General features: G+C 41.1%; 1 protein-coding gene and 2 long non-coding RNA genes across 4 annotated transcripts in view; 1 reads left to right on the top strand and 2 right to left on the bottom strand.

Annotated features, from left to right (window-relative positions):
- LOC311430374 (coiled-coil domain-containing protein 169-like) overlaps nucleotides 1–18,690 on the top strand; it is a 42,917-nt gene that overhangs the window by 16,882 nt on the left and 7,345 nt on the right. Inside the window, exons 5-8 of one of the 2 annotated variants that reach the window (XM_084506902.1) lie at nucleotides 542–640; nucleotides 840–893; nucleotides 3,515–3,591; nucleotides 7,268–11,315. In XM_084506902.1, the coding sequence (XP_084363028.1) occupies nucleotides 542–640; nucleotides 840–893; nucleotides 3,515–3,591; nucleotides 7,268–7,370 (333 nt within the window). In that variant the 3' untranslated portion in view covers nucleotides 7,371–11,315. Of the gene's footprint in view, nucleotides 1–541; nucleotides 641–839; nucleotides 894–3,514; nucleotides 3,592–7,267; nucleotides 11,316–18,690 lie in introns of those variants that run through there. The other variant, XM_084506901.1, reaches the window with a different exon arrangement.
- Nucleotides 10,757–12,166, bottom strand: LOC311430376. Its single transcript, XR_014688747.1, has 2 exons — nucleotides 11,770–12,166; nucleotides 10,757–11,686 (listed from the first exon to the last, which is right to left on the bottom strand). It is a non-coding gene; the product is annotated as an uncharacterized lncRNA (long non-coding RNA).
- Nucleotides 13,640–14,619, bottom strand: LOC311430375. The gene is made up of 2 exons (XR_014688746.1): nucleotides 14,044–14,619; nucleotides 13,640–13,955 (listed from the first exon to the last, which is right to left on the bottom strand). It is a non-coding gene; the product is annotated as an uncharacterized lncRNA (long non-coding RNA).

Here is an 18,690-nt window from a genome sequence, read left to right as displayed (position 1 = left end):
CACAGAACCCAGTTGTACACAAGGTAAATGGCTCCACATTTTGGAGGGAAACAAATAAACAAAATACTCTCCAAAATACTGCTTTCTAGCCAAGTTCTTTTGGGTTACTACTGACATTCCCTGTACTTCTCCAGCCATTCCAGCAGCTCCCTTGGCAAGTAGTTTGAAGATGGATGTGCAGGTGGGATCTGAAATCTTCCTCCTTTAGAAAAGTAACCATGAGAGTGAACTTTGGTTGAAGTAGGGAGCAGTTCTGGCTGGTCACAACAAAGTGACTGTGCTTACCCAACAAGGCCCACAAGAGTGGAAAACTGTTATTTGTAGAATTTTAAAGCACTGGAAATGTGCAGTTCACAACTGATAATTGTAACATATGGTTAATTGCTTTTGTCTCTGTGGTGTGCCAGCCAGAACCTTGTAAACAAAAAGTGCACAAGAAGCAAATACAGCGACAAGCATCACAATGCCTGAAGAATAAGGGCTGTAATGGTGATGTCTTTACATAGAATGGAAATATTTGTTTTATTTACTATAAACACAGGGTTCCTTGAAGGAGGTTCTTAAACAACTAGAAGAAGAGAAGAAAAGTCTCCAGAATCAGCTAAAAGATTATGAACTTAGACTGGAACAAGAGGCAAAGGTTTGTAATCACTGTATGAATCTAGTCTATAAAAGCTGTTACGCTGTCTGACAGACAATGTGTGTGCAACACACAATAGAATAATTCCCCAAAATATGTCACTGGAAAAAGCTCTGCTCTGTATTTGTTTCTTCCTGTATGATTCAGCTTTTTAAGTATTTTGCTTACTAGTAGCCTGTTTTGCTTATTTTAAACACAGGCTTACCACAAAGCTAATGATGAGCGGCGCATGTACCTCTCAGAGATCTTACAGGTAAGCAAAAAACCTGTGTGACTCAGTACATTTTTAAAATCTTGATGCTCTCTTAATATAGCAATAGCATCTGTTAATGCCATGAGCTAAAGGTCTGTTATCACTTCATTCATCTTCCAAATTCATTATAAAAATTGCTTTTTAAAATGTTTAAGAGCTAGGAATGATGGATTACTCAATTTATTTTATTTTTATATCCATTTTTGCTTTTGTATCAATTATAGTTTCATTGCTTCCAAGGATAGTCAAAGTGCCCTTAACTGAGAAAGCTGAAGCAATCTGCTGATACTTGCTTGTCCATCCAATAGTCACAAGACTTCTGTGGCTCAGTTTGATGTTTCAGTTGAAGAACAGAACCAAATTATTAGGAGCAGTGTCACCCACTTTTTTCATATTTCCTTTTTTGTCTTTTAAAGACAAGCTATCCAGCCAGTTCAGCATGACAATACAGTACATATTTCAATTAAATTTACAAGATAAAAGATAAGGTTTCTTGTTTTTATGAACTCAGAAGTTAAATTTTATTGCTGCAAATTATGTAATACATAAAAGTCGATATTACAAGCTGCAGGGAACCTGTAAAGATTCCTGGTGCTTCTTGTTGTGAAAAAAAAAAACAACACTCTTAATTCCTGAATCATGTAGAAGTAATAGCTTAGTGTGATATTCAGGAATGACTATCATGTAATCCCTGCCATAGCTAACTGGAGTGAAAGGCTGTAATTAGCAGTGTTTCCATGTGTTTGCACAGTGGGCAAGTGATTCTGTTACGTGGTTCATTGCCGCTTTAGATAATCGGAAAGAATTTCTCAAGCTAACTTCTCCAGAATTAAACAAAGAAGTCCAGACTGATAACTGTAACATATTATCAGTGAAGCTGGGAACTGTTGGAGGAAGAAGGTGCTGCATAAAAAGATATTTTCATTACTATATGCAATAGCATATATGTTGGGCTGCCCAGAAAAGCACTTAAACATGCATGAAAGATCGTTTGAAGTGAGGCATATGCAGTGGCATGTTGCTTAAGTAGGGCATTAGGGACTCATGTACTACATTTTCTGTACTCCATGCCATGATATCAGAACCATGTGGGGGCAAATCATAGAACCATAGAATGGTTTGGGTTGGAAGGGACCTTAAAAAACACCTAGCTCCAACCCCCTGCCATGGGCAGGGACACCTCCCAGCAGACCAGGTTGCCCAAAGCCCCATCCAACCTGGCCTTGAACACCTCCAGGGATGGGGCATCCACAGCTTCTCTAGGCAACCTGTTCCAGGGCCTCTGAGGGAAGAACTTCTTCCTAATGCCTAATCTAAACCTCCCCTCTTTTAGTTTAAAGTCATTCCCCCGTGTCCTACCACTGTACCCCCTGAAAAGGAGTCCCTCCCCAGCTTTCCTATAGGCCCCCTGTAGGTACTGGAAGGCTGCTATAAGGTCTCTCTGGATCCTTCTCTTCCCCAGGCTGAACAACCCCAACTCTCTCAGTTTGTCTTCATAGGAGAGGTGCTCCAGCCCTCTGATCATCTTTGTGGTCCTCCTCTGGATTCATTCTAATAGGTCCATGAAAATAATCATCTTCAGGTTATCTTCAGTTGCTGACTTTGCTGTGACTGGGTCAGGAATGCTTGCATTATATAGGTGGAAACATAGCAGAAACCATTGTCCATAACCAGTGAGACTTGCTTCTCTTCAGTGCTATTTTTTTTTTTTCTGGTAAGTGCAGGATGTTTTCACACATCTTGTAAAATGTAATGTTTAAATAATCCAGACCTTGAATCTTCTTTAGGTAGCTCCAAAATCTAGTCCTAGGCTTTCAAAAGTCTTCACTGGCCTGGTATAGCTGGCACATGGTATGTCATGATTACCACGCAGTTATTGTATGTTCCTGATGGACCTGTTTTAAAGAGGCTGAGAAAATTCGATTTGCTTGTGCTAGACACTCAAGTGTGCGTGGCAGACAGACAAGCCCCATACCTGCTGCATTTTCTGTTTCTCTGACCTTGGCATAGCCGAACCTCTGAGAGGTAGTTCTAGTAAAGGCAGTTGGAAAAGCAGCAAGCGCTGGGTGAGGAGGAAACACCATGAGCTAAGGAGCAGCAGAAGCAACTGATTTAATCCTGCTCAGATTCTGTTAAATGCAATTCCAAGGGTAGCAACTGTTGTTTTCAGCATGTCCAGAAATGTTGTCATGACCTCCAGAGTATGCAGAGATTTCCAGGCTGTGCTGTTTTTCAAGTAGTACCTGTTCTTAATTAATACTTTAATCATTCAAAAGTCCAACTAAATCACTACAATTTAGTACATTTTGTATCCCATTTAGAAAAGTATGTTAGAAACATAGTGCTTCTTCATTGAGAATATGGAGTTCAAGGCGGTATGACCAAAAATAGGCTAATTTTAAATCACATAGTCTCTGATTATCCAGATACTTCTGTGTGGCAAGGAATTTTGGCATGTGCTCTGTTCCCCCAAATCAACAAGGCATTGGTCTAATATGTGCTTAAAGTATTTTGTGGCAGTAAGATTAGAATTGGTCAAAGTCAGTTTGAAAATATTTGACTGTATTGACTGTGATTATGATTAGGATTTAACTTGCTTTGTAAAACTTTGGCTATTGCAGACTTCATCTACACTTACAGTTGTTGAAAGGCAAAAAGCAGGTGCTCTGAGAGTCAAGGGAGAAAGCCAGATACAGAGGTAAATTTATTTATATTCGCTCTTTTTCTGGTGCAACTCTCTGTTCATGTTAAATATCACTAAACACAATTCTAATGATAAAATAGTAATCTTAACATCATTTTTGATACTGCTTTTCAATCTGTTTTATTTAATACTAAGTATGTTGCATGATTGAAAATTTAAGTGGCTTCTCTAAAATCTAGCAAGCCCTCTGATGTTTTTCCCTTTCAACCTGTATTAAAAAGGTCTAATTTTTTTCCTTATTACTTGCAGGACTGGGGACAGCAAGAGTACTCTTTAATCCATTAAGAGTAATTCAATTAAATAATTGCCTAGCCTGGTGCTTTTTAGTCCGTAGAGACTGTAAGGCTTTTTAGGATGATAATGTGAGTGATTTTAGTTGGCAACATAAGAAGGTTTAATTGTTCAACAGATTTCTGTTTAGTTATATGGGTTAGAAATTTAAATGTGAGACGAGCCCACCTGTTCTGAGCTGTAGAGAAATAAAATTAATTTCTGATTGTAGTGCTTCTGAGAATGCTTGAAATCAGGGGAGATTTATTTTTTAACTGAACAGAAAATATTAAGAATATAAAGTATGAAGAATACAGGGAATCACATCGGAAGTGTGTTGAACCCAGTATCCTGCCTCCAGTCACCATAAGTAGATGCCTACAACAGTGTGTAAAATCAGGGCAGGCAGATAAAATGTTTGCTTTTGGAACTCTCCCAAACATTTTCTGTTTGAAGACTTCCTGAGCTAATATGGTTTCTATGTATTTAGCATCTCACAATAAATACTGTTCCATGAACCCACTTACCTATATTATTAATACCAGCATCCACAATACATACTGAGAGCATCTAAAAATGTAATGAGTAAATTATAAGCATGAAATTGTGTATGCGTATTTGCTTACCTGCTTTATCCTTTCATTCTCTGTAAGCACAGAATAACAGGATTTCGAATTGGAACAGTGGATTTTCATGCTCCAGAGGAGGATTTTAGTAGAATATGAATTAACATAGTACAATATGAATTAATGTCTCTAACTGAAGTTTCTCAATACAGAAAAAGCACTATGTGGGTCTGAGGTTCCCCATATATATCCAGCATGTTGCTTCTGGACCCAGTGATGCTTATGTATTGGGTTTATGTGGCAAAATTTTGGTAGTGAGGGGGCTGCAAGGGTGGCCTCTGTGAGAAGAGGCCAGCAGCTGCCCCATGTCAGATCAGGGACAGCTCTGGCCAGTGACAGTAACTGGGGAGTGATCTCCCTGTCTTTATCTCAACATGAGCTTTTTTCATTGTATTTTCTCTCCCTTTTCTTCTGAGGAGAGGGAGTGAGAGAGCGATTGTGATGCTCAGGTAGCCATTGGTGTGAAACCACCACTGTTTAACAAAGCCCATGTGAAAGAGGTCAGGAAGTTAGAATTAGGAGAATTTACTGTCTTTGTTGGGAGATTAAATATCATCACCCAGACGCTGAGATTTTCTGAGGGTTAACCATGAACTGTGATTTTGTTGTGGGTTTAATTAATTTATTTTAGCATACCATTGCTTACCTGAAATTATATGACAGCGGGTTTCTCTAATTTTCTTTATATCAAACAAAAGAAAATAAGGTTTCCTGTGACTGCTGGTCTCAAAGGATGCATATTGTAACCAAATACCCATTTTCCATCCACTTTCTCTCAGAGGTTTTTCTTTTTTAACTTCAAAGTACTTTATACACAATCATCATTTAAATTGTCCATAGTGGTGAAGGATCTAGTTTGCAAAACATTGGCTTCTGTGACCAGTGAAAACTATTAAACTATAAAACTATTACCTCAAGCTTTGGTCTTAGTATACAACACAGATATAAGAATGGGGATTTGTATTTTAAATGCTTGATACAGGTAAATGCCCCTCAATCATCACAGTTATTACAGTCACTGCTATATTATTCCTTTTTAATTATGTTTTGATTTACTGCCTGAAGGTTGTTCATTCAAGCTGACATTAATGAGAATAACTTAATCCAAGTAAGAGGAAATAGGTGTGACTGAAAATAAACTGTTCTTGAGAATAATTTGATCTTTTTTCTGTCCAGAGTTCTTCTATTAGCCTTTCAGAAAACACCTGTCTTCACTGGATTTCAAACCATACCAAGAAACAATGTTTAATGTTTGTTTTAACTCTAGGTACAGATACAGAAAACCCCGTCCATATATTAAAACAACACTGTAATATTTTTCCAGATTAATTGTGAACACTAATTGTTGATGCATTCTGTCCCCTGGCCATCCAAATACAGAAGGCAAGCTTGAGAGAGGTCATTTTTTATGGTATTGCACAGTACACCAAAAAAATAGATAAGATGGCAACTGGGAAAAAAACATGGATATCTTGATGACTTAAGTGTCTGATGTAGTCTGAGCAGACAATTTAATGTCACCCTGAGCCCTTACTGTTACACTGAGGCATATTGCAGGGCCTTTAGCTGAGTTCCAGCACTGCCCTGGCTGCAACTGCCTGGCTTCTGGCTTGCAGCTGGCATAAGTCCAGCTGGTTCTCAGCGGAAAGAGGTTTTGCTGCATACAGAATTCCACACGGATATATGCTTGGTCCAGCTCTGCAGTGTTTTTTTGACTTTGCGTAATCAATTGGTCCGAGTCTGAATCATCACTTGGTTATTGAGCAAACCAGAGCCTTGGGTTCTGGTCTGCCAAGCTCCCAATCTTGCAGCTCCGTATATCTGTGGGGCCAGCTCTCCCTTCAAGACTGTGACTGCTTGCAAGAGGTGGAACAAAAGAAGTGTTGGTCTCAAGAAAACCAGGGAGCCTTAGGGACAGCTTACTTGGCTGTTTGCCCAGAAATTTGAAGCTTGCACAGTTTGTGTCATCACAACTTCTACCACATAACAAAACATTTCTCTGGCTATCATCATGAATGTAAAGATGTGGGGGTGTGATATGTTTTACTTCAGAATGCCTATTACTTGAGAGGCACTGAAACCCCGTATATTGCCACTGGAGTACATGAAGTGCTTGTGTCTACTTCAGTGATGAGCAGGGAGAGAAACAAAGATGCTCTGTGTAGAGATGCATGCTGCTTGGTCATGAGAGCGAGCCTTCCAGTTTGTGGAATCGCCATTTCTCCCCTGGAGATGTGCTTACATACCCACTGATTTTTCTTAGATCAAGATGAAAACAGCTCTGGTAGGTTTCACCTAGGTGGCATATGTGTCTCTGATGAGCACCACTTCAGAAGCCTGCTACCAGCAGTTCACATGTATGATCCTGGGCTCGAGAGAATGGCCACAGGCTGAAACACCTGCGGAGAACTGTGACTGCATCTACAGGGAGGGGTTTTCCATTTCTTGATGGGGATTGTGCAACTGATGAAAATGGCTCCTTTTAGCTTTGTCTTTGTGCAGATGTTTAGTATTCTGTTCGTGTTCTTCAAATGCCATCATTCGGATAACAGGAAGTAGTCAGGAATCATGAGATGAGGATTGGTTTAGAATGCAGAATAATTAAATGCTCTGCTAGCCCTCAAACCTAGAAATACGCTTGTTTTTTCCCCTCTCAGGGTTATTAATTCACCATAATAATCAGTTATGCTAATATAATAAGCATGCAAATTTCTAGCAGTAAAGCTTACAGCAAGTGTGACATTTGACGGCTAACTTCACCCATTTTATTTCAGAGAGAGATGCGGCATTCTACAAAACCCGAAGATGGTTAATCCTCAAAAAGGACAGATAAAAAAGACTGTAGGAGTGAAGCAGCTTCCAAAACTAAAGCACTGATTTATATACATGCAAAGAATTCCAATCATGTTTCTTTCTCTCTTTTTTTTTTTTTTTTTTTTTTTACTGAAAATTTCTAAGTTCAAAATGAATGTATTTGTGCTGTATTATGCTGAGCCCAGACCAGTGCATCTTCTTGGCAGCCCTAGTGTAAGTGTTCCTCTTTGCCTGATGAAATTGTTCTTCTAGTTGCCATCTTTGTTCTGGTGAGCTCTGACCTTTTACATTCTGGTTCTCATCAGTGATTCTGGGCATCAGGGAACTGGGAGCCTTGGAGGACATTTCATTTGTTTATAGCCAACGTAGATCCTTGAACTCTGACTGCACAATAACTTGAAAATAAATAAGCCTTTAACATTTTTGACCTCTCAACCAAGAAGAAAAAAAAAAGCACTGATTTAATCTGAAATGTAATCTCTCTACCCAAATAGTGAATCTCAGAGAAAATTCCATCCAAGGGCATCCCCCCTTGGTGTAGCATCAAAGAGAGCCTCTCAAGTAGCTTGGTGCTGGTACACCTGGACACGTTTTTCATGTGGCTTTTAAAAAGACCAACACATAGTTTATTATCCAGTCTGATTTCTTACATGACACCATACAGTAGAGCTCTTTTACAGTATCAAATTGTTTTTTTTTGTTTTTTTTTTTTGTTTTTTTTTTGTTTTCCCATGAACTTTACTGCTCCAACAGAGAGATGAAACGCCTCCAAATTTAACTTTTTAAAAAGCTGGCATGCCATAGATCCAATGTTGACCACTACCTTTCCTTTGTATGGTTTAGAAGCATGCCTCCATGTCCAGCTGCTTTAGGCACTAGTTATGGGGAGAAATGAAAGACACATGAGCATTTTTAAGGATTCTTTAGAGCCTGTCTTGTGGAGGGCTGTTCCTTTTAAACACTACATACACTTTATGTTTCCTGATATGCTATGTTGCTAATTGGGAATTTGAATTCTCAAATTAATTTTTGTATCCACAGCCTGGGTTCCATAAAAATCTCTATGTATTCTTCAGTGGCACTGATTTGTGTATTTTTAGGGTCCATAATAGTGCTGGTCTTTAAAGTTGGTCTCTTCAATGAACAGTAGGACTACATTGAACTTTAATTTTCAAGCATGCAATTATTGTTGCAGTTTCATTACCTACAACATTTTAGTCATTAAACTTTGACGGAATTTTTTTAAGTGGCAACAGAAAAAAATGTTTTGATAATGAAGCTCCAAGCCTCTAGGTTACATCGTAAAAGCTCTTGGCAGAGCAAATGTGATTGATTGACTGCCCTTTATTATTTTAAGAGCATCCCTAGCACTTTGCAATACCTACTAAGGCTTTTTGCCTCTTTAAGAGGAGTACAAATAGTTCCTTATTACTGGCAGCATTAAAGTGAGGCTGTAATTAAACTCTTACAAAAAGATCAATGATGTTATCCTAAAACGCAAGGAGAGAAGACCTGCAGTATTGTGCAGCATATTCAGTATGCAAACCTCATTTGTTCTCTTACACAGGGTGGGATGTATTACAGATATTTCTAATGTTACTACGATGCACCTGGTATCATTCTTTCTTTAGCAGGCTGGTCGGCATAGCACAGCTGATTAGGGTGGCACTCTTCCGTTCCTGTTTTTTACATGGAAAGTTTCCAAATTCTGATTGTGCTGGCATTTGTCCTTGCGGAGAAGGAGATGGAAAAAAATCACCATAATAGTTCTGTTGGCACAAAAGACAAGGGACATCTGCAGTAGTGAAGAATATCCAGTTCTTGGATTCATGCAGCAAACATTTATCACTGCTCTCTCTGAAGCAAACGTTAGTCAATGCATTCAACTTCAGGCCATGTAACACCTCAAAAGGACTGAAAACTTTGTGCAAGCACGGAAGAGCGGCATCTATTCAAAGCAGGAGACTTGATCAATTCCCTAATGGGTAGTCCTTACTAAGGTAACAGTTTTGAAGCTTAAAAAGAGACTTTTATTGGTACAGTTGGTGCAGTAATGACCTGAGGAGAGGAGCAGACTATGTCCCGCTTAGTCCCTGTTTCAGCTTGCCAGGAACAAGCTCAGGATTTGAAACTCAGCAGTATGATAATTAAGCACTGAAACATGTGTTTCACCATACTAATTACGTGTCCAGCTGTAGCATTTGCTTTGCAAAGCGGTTGTAGCTCTCTACTAATGCTGTTTAAATTGTCATTTCATTCTCCTCATGTCTTTCTGAAAATAAGGGCATGCTGATGACTAAGTTTGTTGAGTCGAGTTTCTTTGCAGCATTCTTGGTTTCAAAAGAAAACCGTGGGTTCAAAAGAACTATGGTTTCAAGGGAAATCCAAGAACTCTGGTGAAAACCAAGAACTTCTTTGGTGTTACGTCTTTGGACCTAAATAACACTTTTATTTACACTGTTAGTTTTTGTTTGTTGGTTGTTTTTTGGTTTGAGTTGGGTCGGGTTTTTTTGGGGTGGACAGGTGTTTGAAATTCCCAGATTTGTCTTGTGTAGACTTTTCTCACTGGTACACTCTACTTTGAAATGATTCGTGCTTACATTTGCAGCAATGAACACTTGCATGTCTTTACACATCTTCTATATGAAAGGTTTCAGCGCATTTAAGTGTCATTAATCCTTCAATGCACAGTGTGTACTATTATTCTCATTCTAGGCCCAGAAGACTGAATCACAGAGCTAAGTTTATTTAAACTAGAGATGGGAGCATAGTGAAGTCTGTTTTTTTTTCTCTGTTTTCATGACAGGGTGACCTTTTGCAGTTTTGTTAAGCCATTGTAAGGTAAATTTTATCTCCTACGATTTTTCTGTGTGGCCTATTCTAAACAGTGGATGAAGACAAAAATAGGAAATTGAATTGCTGATGGTTGTGGTCAGTGAGTGAATGGAACGAAATGCCAGAGGAAGGCAGGATTAGAGCTGAAGGTTTGAATCTGACCAAACTTCTTCCTGCGGTACAGAATGTAGTTGGGATTTCAGATGGATTAGTGTAAGTGTCCATAATCAATGGACCAGGAAATTTGATCTCCTAACTCTTGGGACTTGAGAACACACTTCCCTTACGTGGTTACTCACGTAACTCCACCAGTTTCAGACAAGTCATGACATTGAGGTAACTATGGCATTTAAAGTACTTAGCCCTATTGTTGCTGGAAAATATGAATTAAAAAAATAAAATTCTGCTAAGCAAACATGATTTCCCAAACTACCACTGTTTTTTAAATTCTTGTGATGTAGAGGTATTGATTCACAATTTTTCTTTTTAATAAATCAGTATAGCAGCACTGCATTCCTCTATGGCAGAAAAAAATAAAATGTTTACTGGATAGACATTGACTATGTGGCTAATTATTAAGTAATTAGACAGCAGAACCATAGACTCCAGAGAACTTGGGTGATGAGTTTCCTCATATTGCAGACATTATTAACACAATAGAAGAGATATTTCATTGCTTAAATGCTTTGTTTAATGGGTTCCCCATGTAAATAACTGAGTGGGTGGCACAGTTCACAGCTTTCCTGATTGCTATGATACTCCATTTCCACTGGCAAAGGTGAGGTGCATATTTTACTCTCAGTACCTTTCCAGTAGGGGAAGATGCTGCACAGGCATCTTTAGAAATGTGATATGGCACAGCAAACAATAAATGAGTGAGTCCGTGTGCTGTTTAGCTTCTGCTGTTGCTGCCAGCCTGGTGTCAAACACAAACAGTAATTTGAAATAACTGGTTGGAAGCAGAAGTAAACTGCATGGATGAAAATCACATCTAATTGCAACAGCTTTATCTCTTTACATGGAGGTGTCACACTAATGGCAGACATCTCTAGGCGATGTAATGAGGCTTTTCCAAGGTGGCAGTGTTTGTTTAACTTGGTAGATGATTTTAACCCTCTCTTCCAAAGATACAAACATTGCATGTGGTTCCTTATAGGCTATAGCGTGGAACCCAGTTCTCCAGGACTGCTGCTCTTTTGAGGCATGATCAGCTGATGCTGATCAACTGCTTGTGCTTGGGCTACCTGGGCATTTTCTAACTCAGAGGTAGAGCTGGGCTTCCATGTGTAGGTAATGCAGTTTCTTCAGTGCTCTGGTGCCATGACCCAGCCCATGTTTGAGAATCTCCACTACCCCATTAGGATTTGATATCAGCGAGTTCCCTGGTGCTGTCTTCTCTGAGGTAAGCAGCCGAGCTTCATACCCAGGCTGGTGAAGTTCCTACACCGCAGCTTCCATGCAACTGCCTCACCCCTTCCCTTGTTGCCTGGGACAAGGCAAACCCCGCTTCAGCAACCCACCTCTGAAGTGGGGAGAACCGTATGCTGAAAAACAACATGAAGATAAACACAGCAGTGCTGGAAGGAAACCAGCTGGTAAAAGCACAATGAGCCCAAACAAGCCTAACCTAAATCAAACGGGTTTTCTTTTGTCTTACGGTGAAGGATAACACTGCAGACCCATTAGTGCAGACCCTTAACAGCTGTGTCTGCTGCGTCTTACTGAAAAAAAATATTATCAGTCATGTCAGGGTATTGCCCAATGGACGTAGCCCAGCAGCATCACTCCAGTTGTCAAAGGAACAAATGTGAGCCATGAAAACAGAAGGACCCCTGGTAAGGTGTGGCTGAGCACACGCTATGCTCCCACTGCACCACAGGCACTGCTTGCAGCAGCTGTCCGAGCCCTCCTCAGCACTAGCAAGTGGCCTGTGGGGAATCTGCTCAGGAATGGCGTGGTTTAACCGAGCAACGCAGGCTGGGGAGCAGGGAAGTCATGCACAGCTGAAGGGTTATTTTGGGGGAAGGATGAAGCAACAAGGGTGTGCCCTCTTGACTCACCCGGTGCTGATTAGGAACAGGACAGTGATATGTCTTGGGAAAAAAAAAAAAAAAAGAGAGAGAAGGAGAAAATAAAAGCATGGGATCTGTCTCAGACTAGTGCTTAGAAGTCATACATCTAAACCTGAGCTAATCACCATCTGCTCCATGTGTAGTCAATGGAAGGAAATTGACACCTTCATCAGTGAGCAGTTCCTCTCATTCTAACAAAGAGAGAAATGGATCAGATGACCTATCTAGTGGATTTCTCTCTACTGACTGGAAAGAAAATCTAGGATGACAAATTCAGGAAAAGCTGCCTAACATGTAGCTAGGTAGGTTGAATCCTGTTATTGAAAACATCTTTATTTTTCTTGATCTGGTTAGGGAGAGTGACACCCAACATCAGTGGAGATGTTAAGGCAAGAATAAAAACCTTGCTGCAATCTGACTCCCCTTTGTGTTATCTTTTTTTTTCATGCAACAGCCCAGCACACAACAGAGGACCTGTTCTTAAGCACCCTATTTACAAGGCACACTGATCTATTCTCATGTTTCATCAGCACTTACAAGGACAAATTACCTTATTTTTTTTTTTCCTCCTTTTGAAGAGATTTGGCAAGCTCCATGTTCTTTTGAAATCAAAACAACAAGCTGCTGCATTATTCTAAAAAGCCCTCTCTAAAGCCTGTGTAACTCCAATATACAGGTGGGAAAATATAGCCCATAGATCAATTTGCTACAGACCTCAGAAGAAACCTGATGCAATCATCTGGTAGGAATCAATAATGTAGAGATCAATACTTTTTTGTATGTTCCTGTCTCTTAAAAAGCTGAGCTAGGAATTTACTAATGACAAGTCAAATTATTGCCTGGGCAAATTTGTTCTTGGAGGATTAAAGTAGTTCGCAAGTCCTGCCAGGCCTGCAATGGCTGACAGCATAACTTCATTAGTACAATGTATTTCTAGGCTAAGGGTAATTTGTCCAAATACACTTAAAATGTTTGAATTAAGTCATCTGCCACCAGAAATCATTTGTTTCTTTCTCAGGCCAAGTCTTTTGTCTCTCACTGGCACTTGAGGACAAATGCTTCTCCTGTGCTGTTGCATACAAAATCACAGAGCCACAGGATGGCTGAGGCTGGCAGGACCCCCTGGAGATCCCTGGTGCCAGCCCTGCCCAAGCAGGGACACCCAGAGCAGGCTGCCCAGGCGGCTTTTGGAGCTCCCCAAGGAGGGGACCCCACAGCCTCTCTGGGCAGCCTGTGCCAGGGCTCCGTCACCCGCCCAGCACAGCAGTGCTGCCTGGTGCTCAGAGGGAGACTCCTGGGTGCCCGGCTGTGCCCATGGCCTCCTGTCCTGGTACTGGGCACCACTGAGCAGAGCCTGGCTCCGGCCTTTCTACACCCTCCCTTAGGGGATTTATGGACAGGGATGAGATCCCCCTGAGCCTCCTCTTTGAGTTGAAAGCCTTTACTCTCAGGGGAGGTGCTCCAGTCCCCTCATCACCTTCATGGCCATTTGTTGGATTGTCTCCAGTATGTCCATATCTCTCCTCTACTGGGGAGCCCAGAACCAGACACACTTCTCCAGGTGCGTCTCACCATTGCTGAGGAAAGGAGAGGAATCACCTCCCTCAGCTGCTGCCAGTGCTTTGCCTGATGCAGTCCAGGACACCATCAGTCTTCTTGCAGCAAGGGTAAATGAAGAAAGGGGACAGTAAAAACGGATTGAAAGACCACACATTTGTGCTGTGTTCCCCACTCTGGACATCTGCAATGAAGCACCAAATTAAAAAAATTACTGTGTCATGCTTTGCTCATTGCTGTCTTGGCTAATGTTTCTCAATTTTTATTAATACCTTTTCAATGGCTAGTTTTTCTGAGTGTACACCACAGACATGCAAAACTGGGCAAGTAACGGAACTCCGGAGAATCCGTGTCAACATAATGCCAGCCAGAAGCAGAAGAAAACACCTCCTTTCAATCCAATCACAATTAGAAGACCAAATATTTGGTATTGCAAAACCGCATGCTAAATTGTTGGGTAGGTTTTGATGCTTCAGCCACTCCAACCTGCCTCTGATCCCAACTGCCCTCAGAAATCCTGACCACCCCCACTTGCAGGCTGATATCTGTCTGGTCTATCATCCACCCGTCCATCTGTCCGTCCACCAAGGGAGGTGCCTGATGCCCAAGGCTGGGACTGCTCTGGTGGGCCCAGTGGCCCTGCTTAGGCCTGGGGTAGTGGTGGGACAGGCCTGGCTGCCAGGACCTGCCCTGATGGCCCACGTAGCCCTGCTGCCCCTGTCCCCAGGGGAACCACTGGCCCTAGAGGTGCCCTGTCATCGTGTCACCTGCACAACTGCTACCACAGAGGCCCCAGGAGCAAGCTCTGTGGGACCAGAGACCAGAAACCCCTCCGCAGCAGAGGTCACCAGCTGCTGCCAGTCCTGTCAGATTTGCTCTTGTTGATAACAATGACACAAATAACAACTCCCTAAAATGCAGGAGTGATTTACTTTAAGCACTTTAGCACCTGCTGTTGCTCATTAAGGGATTATCATGCCCCAGATTGTTACTGGCAGTCCAGTGCTTACAGTTTTAGCAGGCAGCACGTTCCTGCAAGTTACCTTCTAATGGCGGGTTCACGTTCCCCTCTCCTCCTCCTGACCCCCAAGGCCTTCAAATTGAGATTTTACACTGAAGCCTCACAATTTGGAGGTGGGACAGTTAGGAGAAAATTCATCAATTATATCAACATGCATGCTTTTAGTATTGGATATCAGCATTTGACAGTATGTCATGATTCAACACAGTAGGGCATTATCTGTTGTTGGCTTTGCCAACACAGGCTAGTGTTTTCTGGGGGTTGTTCAGCAGTTTTCATGGCAGATATTCCAAAATCCTTCGTAAAATACCTGCCTTGCTCCTCATAGCACTCTGCCCTTCCTAGTTAATTGCTTTACTTACTTGTTCTTCACTTCTCCGTTATCTGCAGCACAAGCTCTCTTACCATAACGTTTCACAGTACTGCAAACCGATTCCTTCATCCTGCTCTCTTGAAGCTGGTCACCTGCAAGCCTGAGTCACAGCAGGGCTCAGCTGTGAGCTGCTGACCTGGTGATTTCCCGGCACCATCTGTTTCCTAATGCCAGCTCTGGCTGCTGCTGTGCCCTCTTTGAACTCTGCGCTCCTCTCCTTGGTCTCACTGGCAAAATATTAATGAGGAATTGCTTGAATTTTACTGCTTTATACAGCTTTGTGGACTACTTGTCTGGTCTGAAGGAATGAACATTTGGGAACAGTGCCCTTGGCATTTACCAGAGCAGAAAGAAGGAATGGTCTGTGCCCAAAGATCCAGAAAATGGGAAGAAGAACATGCAAACACTACAGAGGACAAACAGTACCCTGCTTCTTTCCCAGCCAAAGCTCTGGGGATGTGCAAAAGGCAGAAAAGGGAAGCAATATAAAAGTGTAAATAGAAGTTAGTTAAAACTGGTTGTATTTTAAAAATTACTCTTCACTTATTCAGGGCTGTTCTATATAACTACATCCTATGCTATGGAAGACAAAACTGATCCATAAAAGTTTCAACTTATTTTCTGGGAAAATCTAGCATTTTTATAAAAACATTTTAGTTTCATATAAACATCAATTTAAAACAAACACTGGCAAAAAGACAGGGGAGAGGAGGAAGCTTACTTTATAATACTCCTTGAAAGGTTTACTTAAGAAATACTTTTGAGGGACTATTTTAAACCTAAAATTGTGCTTAGGGGCAAGGAGGATCATTCTGCTACAGAAGAAAAGGGGCTTGCCAAGGGCATAATTTATTTACTCAGAAAGATAAAGCTTAACAAGTTTAATGGACTGGTTGAATTTTCACATAAAGAAAATAGAGGGAGACAATGCTCTCAAGTAAAGCGGGAAGATTTTGGCATTCCTTTTAAGAATAGGAGTGTAACTGTAGCTGAGGTACTTGTCCAAAGTGTGTCAAAGAGCATTCAGTGGATTCCCAGAGAGGTTTTCAGGGGCGTTTTAAAAAGAGGGTTAAAGAGAAAATAGCACAGAATGAGCTATTAAGGTTTACGATATGAGCCAGATTTTCAAAGGACTTCACAGACTGGAGTCAAAGGCAGCCTAAATGAGACAGGGCTTGAAAGTTAGGCTTCAGAAAGGGAATTTGTGGTGCTGAATCTGCCTCTGATGACCAATTTGTATCGACTGGGGAAAGTCATAAATCAGAGGAGGAGATTTGCAGCACTCAGATGCTGAATGGCGAGAAGCATAAGCTAGCCAGGCAGTAGTCCAGCTATCAGGATCAGGACGAGGAATGGTGGAGAGCTCCCTTCAAATCTGCTCTATCTTATCCAAATCAAGCAAGTGAGCTATTTCTGGGGGAAGCTTCACTTTCAGTTATTGACCACTTTGCTATGAAATGCAGCTTAACCAGAATGTCTTTGCTGTACTCCATTTTGGATCCCTCAAAATGCTGGGAAAATTTCAGCCTTTCTATGGTTCCTTGTTAGCAGGGTTTTCTGCCATACAGAAATAAAGGCATCACTGATGTCATCACCTGCATATTGCCACATACATGTTTTCCACAGTCACAGAAAACTGTGGGGTTTGAGAAACAGAAAATATGCTGCTAGAATATTTCAATAAAAGTGTTTTTTTTTTTTTTTTTTTAAATACCACTTCATGTTGTTAAATGTATCCATATACAACAAATCTCAGAGTAATCACAGTCAAGTGAAATGAAAAGGTCTCCTTAATAAGGAATGTCACGGAGGTTTTTGTAACCTTTTCACCCTCTCTCTGGCCGATCAACATTTGTAACAAGCGCATCCCTAGGAGCGATGCTCTACCCGGGTTTGTTCTTTGTCTTTGTTGTTGCCCATGAAGCATTTGTTTAAATATAACAGGTCAACCTCCCTCTTCTGCTTTTTCACTAGCCTTAAACATAACTAATTTTAAAGAGTCTGAAGTCACAATTTGAAAATTTTAACAAAACAGGGATAGCAAAATTATTGTCTGGGAGCTGATCAGCCAAGCTGTAGCTCTTGGGAAGATTAAGTTTGAGCTGCTTCAGTGTGTGCAGTAGGTTTTCTCCCCAAGTATGAAACTGTTCCCAAAAAAGCCTTTTTTTTTATTGTGAATGTCTTGTCCTGTGATTTTAAACTAAGGCTGAGGTGAAAGCGTTACAGGTGCCAGTCTTGTAGTTGAATGCTGAAGTTATTTTCAGGCACCTGGCTCTCAACTGGTTAGTGGAATCACAAACCTACAAAATGTAGGTGGTTTTTGAGTAAAACTACTTGATTTTTGTCTTAGAAAAGGTAGGAAATCAAAGTCAGCCCTAAGGACATGTGGCATGTCTAGGACTGCAGCTTCCCTGTAATAAGAGACTATTTGCTATGGGAAAAAAATAAATAATTAAATTAAATTAAATTAAAAAAAGCAGTACCAAATGCTGGTGATCATTGTTCTAAAATGTGTATTTTTCTTTCAACAGTAAAACATGAAAAAAATGTGGAAAATACTTCACACCAGAGGTTTATAATGGCTTTTAGTGACTCTTATTCTATTTATGAGTCTTGGTTTTGTCTTTGAATTTTCAGGGCCCAATTTCAGGTGCTGAAAGCAGTGTTTTCAGTATGAGGAACACAGGCCTTGTTTTCTGTAAGTCCCTGTCACCACCACAGGTAACAATACTCCCAGGGCAGTAGCACCTGCTGGGAGCGCATGTTCAGGATGGTGGATGGAGGATTTGTACTGTGTGAGAAAACCTGAGGCTGATATATGACAACACCACAAAAATCTGCAGTCCTGGTAATTTGTTTCTCAGGTGGCGGTTATCTAACCAAAAGATTTTCTGGAGTTTGTAATGTGAAGATTTTCTTTCTTTTTGCTATATTGTACCTTAAACTTCCAGGGCAGTCAGCAGAAGCTGCCGGAGAGCTGCATGGCTCTGGGAACAGCATCCCATTCATCTGGCCTAAGCTCTTGGGAAAACACTTTTGCAAGAAGTGGTTCAGCTAAAAATAGATGATTACTTTTAAATTTGCCTTTTAAAGGCCATTAAGTAATCAAATTTGCTCCTTTGATTGGGATGAAGGCTCAGTAAACCTGTGTAGCTATGTGTGCTGATGAATATGGAGGGGGGAGCTCTGTGTAGCAGGGCAGAAAGTTCCTAGGTAATGGCCATGTCTGGTTTCCTTCAGAATAAGGCATTTCACTGGGTGAATATTGAGCAGCCTTTGCTTGGGCCTACGGGATCTCCTGGGGTCATCCTGTGGGATTTGCTCTGGCCTAGGTGTCCATCACAGCTTGTTGCACCAGCAAGGCTCAGCACCATGACTGAGGTGCGTACCTTGAAGGCTTCATTTTACTCAGAGGATCCTGAATAGGGAATGATGTTATAATTAGGACACTAGACTGGGCTGTGGGAGATGCTGATGATACTGTGACTCAATTTCTCACTTGCCTGTGGGATAACAACTGTTTCC

The sequence above is a fragment of the Aythya ferina genome, assembly GCF_964211825.1.
Source record: "Aythya ferina genome assembly, chromosome: 1".
NCBI classification, from domain to species: Eukaryota; Metazoa; Chordata; class Aves; order Anseriformes; family Anatidae; genus Aythya; species Aythya ferina.
Note: the sequence above shows the minus strand (reverse complement) of the source record. Positions and strands in the feature narration are given on the sequence as shown.